At 42.7% G+C, this 15,173-nt stretch overlaps 1 protein-coding gene across 1 annotated transcript in view; it reads left to right on the top strand.

Annotated features, from left to right (window-relative positions):
- The first annotated feature begins 3,208 nt into the window (after positions 1–3,208).
- LOC133367610 (vomeronasal type-2 receptor 26-like) overlaps positions 3,209–15,173 on the top strand; it is an 18,550-nt gene continuing 6,585 nt past the window's right edge. The window contains exons 1-4 of the mRNA XM_061591707.1: positions 3,209–3,912; positions 12,730–13,021; positions 13,167–13,961; positions 14,731–14,958. Of these exons, the coding sequence (XP_061447691.1) occupies positions 3,209–3,912; positions 12,730–13,021; positions 13,167–13,961; positions 14,731–14,958 (2,019 nt within the window). The remainder of the gene's footprint in view (positions 3,913–12,729; positions 13,022–13,166; positions 13,962–14,730; positions 14,959–15,173) is intronic.

The raw sequence follows: 15,173 nt of genomic DNA, 5'->3' as shown, positions 1-15,173 counted from the left end.
GGTGCAATCTTGAGTCATGGAAGCTGGAGCAATTTATGGTGGCTTAGGTTAAGCCAGTATAAAGGACATCATATCGAAACTCTGTTCATACTAGGGCTGTTGCTGGCTGAGGTGACCCAAGCTTGTCAGGGGGAAAACAAGCCTGTAAACCAGAGTTTGACTTACACTGATGTAAATTCAGCTGGGTTTCCAAGTAATGTGACAGAGTTGAATGGAGGTAGGTTCCAGTGTAGGTTCCTTCCTGCCTCTACCACTCCCCGAAACATCCAATTCCTATAACTTACAGTATGTCAGCAATAGTTACACCAGTGTTGGCTCACCTGGCCAAATCCTGGCTGAGCTGAGCAAGTTAAAGTGGTGTAGCCACGCTGAGCAGGAAACCAGCCGGCTGAGTTGTAGTTCCACCTGGCAGTAGCCCTGCTTCTGAATGAAGTTTTCAGCAGGAGTAAATTACACTGACAACATTTATCATGACATAAAATACTCTGGCTTCCTATTGTTTGGATTGCTCTGCACAGTAATAAATAATAAATAAATTTTATTTTTCAGCCGCCTATCTGTCCGGGTTAGGGACACTCTAGGCGACGAACAACAAGAATAAAAACAATACATATACATCAATATAATCAAATTTTAATCTAAAAAAACCCCATTCATTAATACAATTGTAACATAAGTTAATCTGTCCCAATCATGTAGGCCTGCCTGAACAGCCAGGTCTTCAGGGCTCGGCGATAGCTGGACAGGGAGGGAGCATGTCTGAGGTTGAAAGGGAGAGAGTTCCAGAGGGTGGGGGCCACAACAGAGAATGCCCTCTTTCTGGTCCGTACCAGCCTAGCTGTTCTCACCGGTGGGACCGAGAGAAGGTCTTGCGAGGCTGATCTCGGCAGGCGGCACAATCAGTGATTCGGTAGGCGTTCCTTCAGATATACTGGGCCGAAACCATATAGGGTTTTAAAGGTCAACACCAACACCTTGAATTGGGCCCGGTAAACAACTGGTAGCCAGTGAAGATCTAATAACACTGGGGTGATATGATCCCAGTGACGGCTATGCGTAATCAAGCGTGCCGCCGCGTTCTATACCAGCTGTAATTTCCGGACCATTTTCAAGGGTAACCCCACGTAGAGCGCATTGCAGTAGTCTAAGCGAGAGGAGACCAGGGCATGTATCACCTGAGGGAGCAGATGAACAGGAAGATAGGGACGCAGTCTCCATATCAGATGTAATTGATACCAAGCTGCCTGACTCACTGCTGTAATCTGAGTCTCCATGGACAGCTGGGAGTCAAGTATGACCCCAAGACTGCGGACCTGGTCCTTCAGGGGTAAACTTACCCCATCAAGCATCAGGTCAGTAATTCCTAACTTCCTTTTATCTCCCACAAGTAATACCTCAGTCTTGTCGGGGTTCAGCTTCAGCCTGTTCTCTCCCATCCATCCACTTACGGATTCCAGGCACTTGGACATGGTATTCACAGCCAACTCCGGTGAGGACTTAAAGGAGAGATAGAGCTGAGTGTCATCTGCATACTGATGGCACTGCAACCCAAAACTCCTGATGATCGCTCCCAGCGGTTTTACAGGTGTTTTATATCATCTGCCAACCTTTTGGAACCAAAAGTAAGGAAAATAAGTTAGCAAAGTAAGATCACCGCATGAACACTCTGAAACAAGAACAGCCCAGATTTAAATTAAATCTGTACTCCATTAAACTCCTTGAAGCATTTTCAACATCTTGTTCTCTCTTATATTCATTTTATCTTTCAACCTAGCTCCATCACTTTCTAAAGTGCATCTTCTTCAACAACAGTGCTGGAGACACTATGAGTTTTGATGAAAATGGACAGTTATTAGCAGATTTTGATGTTACAAACTGGGTAACTTTCCCAAACAACTCTTTTGTTAGAGTAAAAGTTGGAAGACTGGAACCTCATGCTCCTCTAGGCAAAGAGCTGACTCTTCATGATAATCAAATTTTGTGGCACAGAAGCTTTAATCAGGTGGGATGCTGTTGCAGATTCTCAAATAAATGAATTATTATTGTGGAAACATCCATTTTGGACAGTTCACAGTTCTGGAGATCTCTTGGTGCTGAATCACGCAACATAGCACAGTATTTTTAAAAGGACAATATCACATTATCTTTTCTATGCCATGAAAGAATGTTGATATCAAATTGATCTGAATTCAGAATTCAATTCAGAAATTGGTCTTCTTCACCTGAACATTCCGCTGATTCTGAAGAAAATTATGCACATATGTATTAATATATTTATTAGATTTATATCCCACCCTTCCTCCCAGTAGGAGCCCAGGGCAGGAAAAGGCCTAGCAGAAGAGGAAAGGCTTCACTTGCATTGAAGAATAGATAAGGTAGGCAAAAAACGAAGCTCAGAGGAGAGAGTTTTTCATAACTGGGGTGCTGTTGTCAATAATTCCCCCTGGCAGGTCATAGATCACCTGATCTTTGTTAATGATGGCAGTGGTGGGAGAGTCACCCCAACTGACCAAAGGCCCAGTCAGGATTATACAGAGGGAAACACTTGTTCAGATACCCAGGTCCTAAATAAATTTAGGGCTTTATATATTAGAACTAAAATATTTAATTGGGCCCATTGGCAAGTAGGCAGCCAGTGCAGTTCTGTGAGGACAAATTTTATATAGTGTCATGCAGGTGGACGCATTAACAACCCAGCTGTTCCATTTTGCACTAGCACCATGTTCAAGGGCAGCCTAATGTAGAGTGAGTTGCAGTAATCCATCTGAATGGTGACTAATGCATAGATCAATGCCTCTATCTAAAATTTGGTGGACGTGATAAAATAGCGATTTTGTTGGTGTACCGCTCTCCCCGCTGCCCATTGGTCTCTTTACCCGGCCTCTCCAGGCTGATTTCGGGGCTGATGTTGGAGTCTCCCAGGCTTTTAGTTCTGGGCGACTTCAACATCCACGCCGAATCTTCTCTTCATGGAGCGGCCTGGGACTTTATGGCTGCCATGACCACCATGGGGCTGTCTCAATTAATTTCAGACCCCACTCATGTTGCAGAGCACACCTTAGATCTTGTTTTTTATGCGTGATTGGATGAGAGCGATCTGGGAGTAGATGATCTGTCAATAATACCATTGTCATGGACAGACCATTATCTGATCAGATTTAAACTATCTGTATCTCATGCCCTGCATGGAGAGAAGAGACCTATTAAAATGATTCGTCCCAAGAGATTATTGGAACCTGCTGGTTTTCTATCTGCTCTTGGGGAATTTCCTGTCTCTCGAGTAAATGATTCAGTCGAAGCCCTGGTCAATTTATGGAATAATGCAATGACCAGAGCAGTGGATTCTATCGCTCCCAAGCACCCCCTTGTGTGTTTCCGAACCAGATCAGCTCCATGGTTTTCCAATGATCTGATGATTATGAAGCACACTCGTAGAGGTTTAGAACGACGCTGGCGGAAAACTCGGAGCTTAGCTGATAGACTTTATGTTAAGGAATTTTCTAAGACCTATGCTACAGCTAGGCATACTGCACAACGAACTTTTTTCTCGGTCTCTATTTCTTCTGCTGACAACCAGCCAGCGGAACTTTATCGGGTGGTCAAAGGTCTGCTTAACCCTGATCATACTGAGCCCTCTGTCGGCCATTCACCTATTCGCTGTCAAGAATTTGCCCGGCACTTTGAGAACAAAGTCGCTCAGATTCGTTCCGCCTTGGATGCTAATATTGTTGCAGTCTCTAGGGGTGTACCTTTGGATTCTGTTTGTCTTATTAAATTGGATTCTTTTCAGCTTGTTCATCTTGAGGATATAGATAAGCTCCTTGGTGAGATGAGATCTACCACCTGTCTGCTTGATCCTTGTCCTTCTTGGATCATAAAGCAGGCCAGAGGGGGACTAACTAATTGGATCTGGTGGGTAATTAATGCCTCTCTTCAGCAAGGTTATTTACCTGGATGCTTAAAAGAGGCTATTGTAAGACCATTGTTGAAAAAACCCTACCTAGACCCCCTATGTTTAGATAATTTTCATCCAGTTTCTAATTTGCCATTCTTAAGTAAAATCATCGAACGAGTAGTCGCCACTCAACTCCAACGTTTCTTAGAGGATATAGCCTACTATGATCCATTCCAGTCCGGTTTCAGGCCTGGCCATGGGACTGAAATGGCTTTGGTCGCCTTGGTTGATGACCTCCGCAGAGAACTAGACAGGGGGAGTGTGTCCCTGTTGGTTCTCCTGGACCTCTCGGCGGCTTTTGATACCATCGATCATGGTATCCTTCTGGACCGTCTCTCTGAGATGGGGCTACGAGGCACTGTTTTGCAGTGGCTCCACTCCTTCCTGAAGGGTAGGTCACAGAAGGTTTTACTCGGTGACTTCTGCTCGGACCCCTGGCCCCTAATATGTGGAGTCCCTCAGGGTTCGGTGCTGTCCCCGATGTTATTTAACATCTATATGAAGCCGCTGGGTGAGGTCATCCGGAGGTTTGGAGTTCAATACCATCAATATGCTGATGATACTCAACTTTATTTCTCCTTCCCTCCAGATGCTAGGGAAGCTGTCTGGCCACTAAACCAGTGCCTGATTTCAGTAATGGACTGGATGAAGTTGAATAAGCTGAAATTAAATCCAGACAAAACAGAAGTGCTCCTCGTTAGTCGTGGGATTGATCTGGAGATAGGGAATTTACCAAGGTTAGATGGGGTTGCACTCCCCCTGAAGACCCAGGTACGCAGTTTGGGTGTAATTCTGGATTCTGCGTTAAACCTGGAGGCCCAGGTATCGGCAGTTTCCAGAAGCGCTTTTGCCCAGTTAAGACTGGTTCGCCAACTACGCCCGTTTCTGGAGATATCCGACTTGTCGAAGGTAACACATGCCTTAGTTACATCCCGGCTAGACTACTGCAACGCGCTCTACGTAGGGCTACCCCTGAAAACAGCTCGGAAGCTTAAATTGGTTCAAAGAGCGGCTGCTAGAATGTTAACAGGAGCGAGCCTACGGGCCCATACAACCCCTTTATTACAACAATTACACTGGTTGCCGATATGCTTCCGGGCCCAATTTAAGATACTAGTTTTAACCTTCAAAGCCTTACACGGCTTGGGCCCTCTTTATTTATCTGATCGTATTTCCTTCTACGAACCTTCTCGGCCTTTGAGGTCCTCTAGTGATCCTCTTCTTGCAATTCCTTCAACCTTTAAAGTTCAGATGATGGGAACCAGAACAAGGGCTTTTTCTGTGATTGCCCCCACACTCTGGAATTCTTTACCAGTTGAGGTGCGGTTGTCTTCCTCTCTTTTAGGTTTTCGATGCCAGGTCAAGACATTTTTATTTCGTCAAGCTTTTAATTTAAGTGATGTATAAAATGTTTTTTAACTTTGATAGGTTTTTATGCTGATTATGTTTAGTTTAATACTGTTTTTAGTAGGTTAATTTTAACTCTGTATCTGATTGCTTTGTTTGCCGCTTTGAGTTCTTTGAAAATAGAGCGGGATATAATTTTTTTAAAATTGTTTTAAATAAGACCATGCAGTTAGGCATAATTGTCACAGATCCAACAGAAGGCATAATTAAAGCATACAGCTATGAAATGAATTTTGCTGTTTGTCAGGTCGCATGTTGGTACAAAGAAACTGGCTTGGACACAGTTGCTGTCTCTCACACTTCACATTAATCATATCAACAAGCAGACATCACACTGGGGGCAGAAGGGACAGGGAGAGACACCAGGGAGAGCTGGTCAATGCAAAACCCCCACAAAGCTTCTCCTTTACTCATGCAAATGTTCAATGTGCATCCCATCCCATCAGAATGTTTGTCGTTTGAACACTATGCTTGAAGTGGTCTATTTATGCAGGGCTGCCTCTGAAAAGTGTTTGAAAACATGAAAGCTAGTCCAGAACAGTGTGGCCATGCTCTTGCCCAGGACCAGTTATCCAAAGCAAGTGACTCTAAAGTTTTTTTAACTAAAAAACACCTTCACTGGTTGCCAATACATGTCAAGGCTCAATTCAAAATGCTCATTATGACCTTAAATACTCTAACAAATGTAGGTCTAAGTTATTTGAAGGGACATATCCACCTACATGACCTTAACAGAGTTTTGAGATAATAAAATAATTTTGAGGATGTAAGATACGGCCTTCTTTGAGGCTATGCCTGGACTAGGCCTGTCTAGCTCCCTCTCTGTTAGCCATTCATTTGTCAGCTTGCTCTTCTTTCTGAACGATAGTTTTTGATACGAGGACATCTATAATTTGGGGGCTTTTCATTCTTTGTATTGTATCAGTGAACCAAGTTTGAGATTCTAAGTTGCAATGAATTCTGGGATAATTGCCCCTTTCTATTAACTCTTGAGCTGCTTGTAACTTCCCGTCTATAGTTTGCTTGCAGGAGTCAAAAACAGACATCCTGACTCTCACAGTCATAAACCAGAAAGTCCTGGGCTTCAATATCATCAGAGGAAAGACACTTCTAACAAACAATGGGACCATCTGGCTGAGTCTCTGAGTTCCTTTGACCTTAAAGGGGTCAAGGACCGATCACTCCCGAACAGGAATTTGCAGTAATACTTCTCAGAAGATAAGTGTGTTATACGTAAACACATCTGGTAGAGCCAGACTCTCATCCACAACTCTAAAATCTTATGTTATTCTTCACATCACATGACCCGCTCCGCTCGCCTGCACAAAGCCTGGGAGGGTGGGGTGTAGTTGCGGCTAGGGGGCGATGCCACAGCTACCATTTTTGAAATGTGCAGCGTCACGCGTCGCACACAATGTGTGTTTGTGATGTGCAGCATGAACGGGCAGAGCATCAGGGGCTTATTTAAGCCCATGCTGCCCCTTCTCTCCTCCTCTTTGCGATGCCCACCCCGTCCTCACCTTTTTATGGTGTGATCTCAGTCACTTTGGGGCGGAGTAGGAATTTTTCTCCTGCCCACCCTGGTTGGCAGGCAGGGTTTTTGCCTGCTCCACACTGTGAGGGTGGGAGGGAATTGGGTTAGGGGTTGTCATGATTAATAGGTGGTTTGGGCTGATTTGGCAAGGTCTAAAATGTAATGCCCTGAGGGGGCAGGTTTTTGAGGCACGGGTGCGGTAAGGTGCAGGAAGGGAAGTAGGTAAGGACAGGTAGGTGGCCCCCTTAGGCACCTTTGGAGGTGATTGGTGGTTCCAGAGGCCTGTCTCTCAGGGCTTTACAGCCCGATGGCAGGATATGGGCTGCTTTTGGGGCCAACTTACCTCATCCACCTGAAGTTGTATGGCTCTGGGGGGGTGATGTGGGAAGCCCCCCCTGCTCACCTACAAGGTGTGGCCAGAGAAAGGGGTAAGCAAAAGGGGCTTGCCCTCGCCCCAGTAGGGGCTGGTTGCCCGAGAGCTGTATGGCAACCTGCTTGCTTATAGATAGTTCCCACACTTAGGTTTCTCCTCTGCAGGTCACTTTAATGGGTTTCTTATAGTTTAATAAAGTGGCCCTTTGTTCAACCCAAACTGCTGTGTCTGTGCTTTATTTCACCCCTTGGTCGCAACAGCACTTCCCCCCATTTACGTATTGCTCACCGTAATTCAGAAGTACATTTAAGATCATGGTTCCATGGGTTTGAGGCAGTACCCCCTCAGGACTCCCAAAATCCTGATAACGGGCGATCAGACCAAGGAAAGGGTAAGATACTCTTGCTGTCTAGCTGCAGGTTACACTAAGGGCAGAGTTTGGCGTCCGCAGTAGATACAGAAATCTTATTCCTGACCTTGAGTTCTGATATTCTTCAGGAAATGTCACATCATTTCCTTTTTCTCTGTGAAATGTGAATTTATATGTTTTTATGCCTGAAGTGTCTACAGGAACTTCTTTCTCAGCTCTAGGGACTGTATGTGTCACACTAGGTCAAATGCTGCTTGTAAAGTCAGTTGCAAATTCTGTATACAATTTTATTGTTTCCTCTTCTAACACACGAAGCTTTATTTTGCTTTTGTGTGCTTTATTGACTGTGTTAAGGGTGGGTGAACACACAAAGAGCGATGTGTGGTTTTAACTCCTACAAAAGATTGTGTTGCGTTCTTGAGTTGTTTCTGGGTGGGTTTACATGCATTTGGGGATTCTCATGTATATGTGCAACATTTTAATTGAGGTTCTATGTGATAGTGATCTTTTTAAAAAGAATTGAAGTCTATTTTTTAAATTTGTTTTCTGCCTTGGGCCCCGAGTATGTGGAAAGCTGGATTATGTTATGATAGAATTCAGTCTTCTGCATGAGCAATTGCTTGTGTGTAACACTATATCCAAGAGGGCTATTAAAAAACTATATGAAGCAACTGCATTAAACCATTACAGGTGAAAAACTCTACAGGCATGCCCTCAACTCATGGCTCTCTCTATAATTAAACATTTTATGGGTTACGGCAACAGTGTAAAAATTGTATACAAAGCAAAATAACACCTGAAGTGCACTATTTAAAAATTAAGGTAAAGCTAATAGTTAAATGTACTGTCTATGGTTTTGAAATTTTCCCTGCGCTCCTGTAAATCACACTACACACAAACATACACACACACACACTATCCATTTCTAGATATTTTATTGTGTGATGCCACAGAAAATGTCAAGTCTCTGGGGGACATGATTATCTCCCCTGTCATTTTCAAAATTACTTGCTATCAACAAGATCAACTACAGTTATGGCTGAAATATGTATATAAAACCACATACTGTTCAGACTGATTTCAGCAACGGACTAGTTTATGTCAGTCTTTCTTATGCTAATTCCCCTTTTATATGTTAGGATAACTTATCTCCAGCTAATTTCTCTGTCTTAACTGCCGCCACCACCCAGGTTTCTTAATCTGAGAAATGGAAACCTGTACCTCATAAAAGAGGTAATAATTCATGCTCAGAGAGGGAGGGAAAGAGAGAGGGGGAAGGAAGCAGGGGTGGCAAGAAATTTCTATTATCTTATCATTTTTGGACAATACTTGCAAACTATTTTGTATTTCATATTTGCCAGTACCCTGCTCTCTTTAATGTCGTAGGGTTTGGAGAGAGAGAAAGAGAGAAGACTCAACATTCCATTTTTGTTGCTATCAGAGGTAAACTCTTTGAGATTTGTGACTACTGTCTTTAAGATTTTTGTTAATGCCAATTCAGACTGAGTTCAATAAACACAGGACTTCAACCTGTGAAGAGAAAGTGAGGACCCAAAGAAATAAGCAGGAGACTCTGAATTTGGGATGGGAACATTTGGCGTTAGGATGGTGGTGGTAGCAATGGTGTTACTTGGACTATTGTTTCGAGCTGCATGCAAGAAACATTCTATTAATTGCACCAGATATGATGATCCGCTTCCGATAACTCATCAGTTTTATCAGCCGGGCAACTTTATCATTGGGGCAATTGACTGTCAAGTCTTTCCCTTTCAGGACAGCCCCTCTTTCACAGGACAGCCCACAGAGATGTTGACTGATGAATATATGTAAGGAAATCTTTCTTTTTTCCCCTTTTTCTGTAACGACTTGTCAAAGGGCCCTCTACATCGGTGTTTTATTGGGGATGTATTCTGCAACATGCTTCTGACACAATAATTGTGCATTTATTTTGCTTTGTTAGTTGTTTTGCAATGCTTCCCCAAAACTACGACTTTATTGCTGTCCACAGGAGCTATGGCACAACAAAAGAAGAACAAAAATAAACCTGAACAGTTGTGGTATAAAAATGTACAGGATTTCAGCAGGAACTTACAGGACATGCAGTGACTGTAAACAAAGCAGGATTACTGCCCTAAAACCTCTGCAGGCACAGACAGTATTGAAAGGGGAATTGCACATGGCAGCCTCAATAATATCATGAGCACAAATCCTTGGATTACACAGACACAGACTTGGGTCTGGCATTGAAAGCATGGGCTTGCAGATGCAAGTCTGTCACCAATTCTTGTTCAACTCAGCACTTACAATATTTTAATTGCACAACTAAAAAATGAAACAAAGTGTGAATCAGTCCTGAGGCAGCTTCTGTTGCCCTGTTATCTCTGACTGTTGCTTTCAAATGGAAAATATTCTTGTAAAGTTACTTCATTTTATTCTATAGCAATTGCACCAAAATATTTTGAGTAAAAGAACAGAGTGTCCAATGAGACACACAGTAAGCTCTAGAAAGTCTCACTGTACTTTCTCTTAAGATTTAGGTTTTTAGTAAAAAGGTTCAGAAGCAAAATGTACCACGCAAATGATATTTTGGGGGGTGGGCAGTGGCTGCACAGTTTTTCTTGTCAAAGGTAATGGATTGTGTCTAATGTTAGTCCAGCTCAGCTTAAAAATATTGAAATTAATACACATGGCCAATTTATGCTGTTTTCACACATGGGGCTGATTACATCAGTTTAATGGATTAAAAAGGTAGTACTTCTGTCCTGATTTCTAAAATCCCTTTCACACTGCAGTACCTGTTGCATTAAGGAACAGCAGCTTTTTCAGCTGATATACCGGAGTTTGCACAGCTGTCTTTCACACAGCTTGTATCTGTCCCTCACCGATACACACTGTTCCCCACTGTGTAGGAGGTGTAAGATCTTGTCCCGTCACCATGCAAGTGCTCTCCCTGTAGGGTCTGACTTTTAAAATTGTTTTAGTTGTATCAAGACAGGAGCGTTTGTGGGAAATGGTGCTCATATCTGTGCCAATGCCAGAATACTGGATCAACATTTGTCAGGCAAAAAAAAAACACCCCACAAAACTAATGGGCAGGAACACACTGCATGCTGATATGCTTGTCACATGAGCGGCTGCAGCTAGTCAGAAACTCCTGCAATCTTCTGGGTCCCCAGCCTTGGTAACTGATTATTTCTGGTATCATTTACCATGGAAATTAGCACTAAACTTCCACTACATTACCCTAGAATTCTGGAGCTAGCTTGCGTGTCGTGTGAAAGATCAAATATAATGAGCAAATTACCAGGTGAGAAATCATCAGAATAATGGAGAATAAAGTGCAGTGTGAAAGCAGACTTAGGTACATTAATTTCAATAGCTCTGCTTTGAGTAGGACTAACGTTGACGTCATCTCATTGATTTAAGTGGCTGTTGTAAGCTGTCTTTTAAGCACAGCAATCATCATAAATAATTGAGGAAATTTAGAGAATTTTTTAATGAAAGCATAACCTTTCTATGACTTACAGTATTTTTCTTCTGCATCTGGTCCAGGAGGAGCAAAGTCTCTTGCATCATCTCCACTTTGTACTTCTGTATGTTTCAAAATCGTGCTATACTAAACATTTCTCCTATTCCTCCACTTCAAAACCTCTCCATTAATTTGTGTGTAAACATATACCCTTCAAAAATGATCAAAGGGGAGAGTAAATTTCTGTCTACATGTCTGTGTGTGTCTGTGTGCATGCATAAGGGTGGATGGGTGGGTGCAGGTATTTTCACAGGCTTATCTTACCTCATTTTCAAGGTGGCTGAAGAGTGTTTGTGAGTGTCTTTCCATTCTACAAATCATCTCACCAGTGGTCTACACTCTGCAACCTTCCAGACATCCCCACTTCACTTAAGCCTAGGGAAAGATATAATGTGGTAACTTCCCCATCGGGACTTTATTAAAAAAAAATGGTAGCATGGGCAGCCAGGGAAGGGGAAGATTGCTGAAGAAATGATTACTGAAATGGAAATGCAAACACACACAAATACATGCTACACTCAGTCATGGTGCACTGATAAAGTAAGCTCAAAAGATTGCACAATGACATTCTAAATTGCCCTGAGAAAAAGGCACAAAAATACAATTCTGTTTGCCACCACACCAAAGAAGACTCATGACACAAATATGGAATAATGTTATATTTATTAAAATATAATACACTAAATCAAATTCAATTCAGCCGATTAATCAAATATAAAATACTTTGGGCAGGTGAGGCCAAACCTAAGTGGGAGGGAATACTCCCTCCCATTCTGAAGGCAAATAATTCCTCAGACTGTAACTCCCCAGTCAAGGATGTGGGAGAAATCCTCCCTCCTTGCTATTGGAGTCAGGTATGTGGTTCCAACATCCGCATCCTGGCCCTGCCGTACAAGCGTTCACCATGATGTGCAAGCCTGTCCCACAAGGACACTCCCCAACCAGACATTAAGCCCTGATGGTTCCCTAGGGATTGGCCTTTACCAGAATGCCTCAACCGCCTCAATTTTAACCCCATACCTCACCTGCCCGAATTCCATGCCAGCCAAAGCAGGAACATCACAACCCTACCCGACAGGCCAATTGAATTAAACCCAAGCAGTATGGAGTAGGCAAAACCAAAGGGATTCGGAAATCAGGATCCCCCCCCCCCAAACTTCCTGCTCAGCCCCATTTGGTGAATAGCAGAACCCATACAGACAAGGGAGGGAGGGAGGGAGGGAGGGAATGTGCCGCAAGGAAAAAAAGGCAAGCGTTAAGGGAGGAGCAGCCTTAAATATTGCTGCTCAAACCCTTCCCTAATTGGCAAAGCGATCTCACATGACTAAATCAAGAAATTTCCAGAACCTACACAAGTCCTCTAGGGAATTCGGGTGGCGGTAAATATGCCCCCGCAAAGGCAGGAAAGCCATTCTCAAAAAAATATTTTTTTTTGGATGCAGCATTACTTTAAACTGGACCTCAGTCTTAAAAACATGTCGTGGTGGTGATGATGGTTGCAGTGCTGGTGAGTAAAAATGCACACCTTGGTATTTTGTTGAGCTGGCAACTTTCATTGCAGTTACGTTCCAAAGATGTACCAGCATATCCTGGCCTTGGCATTTGCTATAAAGGAGACCAACGAGAATCCCAAACTCTTACAGAACATCACTCTGGGCTTCCATATTCTCAACAACTACTACATTGCAAAGATGACTTATAAGGCTACCTTGAACCTGCTTTGCAGACAGAATAGGCATGTCCCAAATTTCGTCTGTGATGCTCAGAAAAAACTAGTTGCTTGTATTGGAGGACTTATGACTGAGACTTCTGCCATTATGGCCAACATTTTTGCTGTCTACAAGGTTCCACAGGTAAGCCATTGGAAAGTCCATAGCACATTGTGTAACATTTTATTTTCATCCATCAGATTAACAGCTATACATTTTATTTCAGCTCACTTATGGATCATTTTCCCCATCACATGGTCACAAAAGTTTATTCCCATTTTTGTACCAGATGGTCCCTGATGAAGCCTATCAGTACATTGGAATTGTCCGGTTACTTCAGCATTTTGGATGGACATGGATTGGGCTCTTGGCTGTGGATGATGACTATGGGGACAGGTTTCTACAGGCCATGGTGCCTTTGCTTACCCAGAACAGCATCTGTTATGCATTCATTTTTAGACTACCAAAACGGTCTTATTTGGATGATTTTACAGACTTCATAGTAGAACAGGTGAATAATTATCTAGTTCTCATGGAAAGAAAAGCCAATGTATGTTTTGTATATGGAGAATTTCCATCCTGGCAGGATTTACGAATGATGCTGCTTTGTGCACCATTTTTGTCATTACCACCTCTGGCTAAAGTGTGGATTGTTACATCCCATTGGGATTTTGAATCATTGTCTGTTCAAAGGATGTGGGACATCCAGCATTTCCATGGTGCTATATCCGTCACAGTTCACTCGAATCAGCCACTGGGATTCCAACAATTTGTTCACAATATAAAGCCTTTCTGGGCAAAAGAAGATCATTTTATTCAGAATTTCTGGGAGCAAGCGTTCAGCTGTTCTTTCAAAATTTTCAATATGAATATGGAGACCAGTAAATTCTGCACTGGTGAGGAGAAGTTGGAGAGTCTTCCTCACACTTTTTTTGAAATGAATATGATTGGGCATAGCTACAATATCTACAATGCTGTTTATGCTGTAGCACATGCACTGCATGCCATCTATGTATCCAGCTCCAAACACAAAAGATTGCTAGAAGGAGGGGAAGTGGGATTACAGATTGTGCAGCCATGGCTGGTAATTACATGTCAGTGCTTTATTTTTGATTTAAATGATCTAGAATATGAAACAAAGGAAGAATGAATTCTCCCTGCTAAGGATGCAATCCTGAGCCATGGAAGCTGGAGCAATTTATGGTGGCTTACGTTAAGCCAGTATAAAGGACATCAGATCCAAACCATATTCATATTAGGGCTGTTGCTGACTGAGGTGACCCAAGCCTGTCAGGGGGAAAACAAGCCTGTAAACTAGAGTTTGACTTACACTGATGTAAATTCAACTGGGTTTCCAAGTAATGTGACAGAGGTGACCACTCCCCGAAACATCCAATTCCTATGACTTACAGTGTGTCAGCAATAGTTACACCAGCGTTGGCTCACCTGCCCGTATCCCAGCTGAGCTGAGTGAGTTAAAGTGGTGTAGCCCAGCTGAGCAGGAAACCAGCCGGCTGAGTTGTAGTTCCACCTGGCAGTAGCCCTGCTTCTGAATGAAGTTTTCAGCAGGAGTAAATTACACTGCCAACATTTATCATGACATAAAATACTCTGGCTTCCTATCTTTTGGATTGCTCTGCACAGGTGTTTTATATTGTCTGCCAACCTTTTGGTGACTGTATTGTTTGCGAACCTTTTGGAACCAAAAATAAGGAAAATAAGTTAGCAAAGTAAGATCACCGCATGAACACCTGAAACAACAATAATCCAGATTTAGATTAAACCTGTACTTCATTAAACTCCTTGAAGCATTTTCAACATCTCTCTTTTATTCATTTTCTTTTTCACCCTAGCTCCATCACTTCCTAAAGTGCATCTTCTTCAACAACAGTGCTGGAGACACTGTGAGTTTTGATGAAAATGGACAATTATTAGCAGATTTTGATGTTACAAACTGGGTAACTTTCCCAAACAACTCTTTTGTTAGAGTAAAAGTTGGAAGACTGGAACCTCATGCTCCTCTAGGCAAAGAGCTGACTCTTCATGATAATCACATTTTGTGGCACAGAAGCTTTAATCAGGTGGGATGATGTTGCAGATTCTCAAACAAATGAATTATTATTGTGGAAAAATCCATTTTGGACAATTCAGAGTTCTGGAGATGTCTTGGTGCTGAATCATGCAGGATAGCACAGTATTTGTAAAAGCACAATACCACATTATCTTTTCTAGGCACTGAAAGAATGTTGATATCAGATTGGTCTTCTTCAGCTGAACATTCTGCCAATTCTGAAGA

The sequence above is a fragment of the Rhineura floridana genome, chromosome 11 (assembly GCF_030035675.1).
Source record: "Rhineura floridana isolate rRhiFlo1 chromosome 11, rRhiFlo1.hap2, whole genome shotgun sequence".
Classification (NCBI taxonomy): domain Eukaryota; kingdom Metazoa; phylum Chordata; class Lepidosauria; order Squamata; family Rhineuridae; genus Rhineura; species Rhineura floridana.
This window is presented reverse-complemented; position numbering and strand designations above follow the sequence as displayed.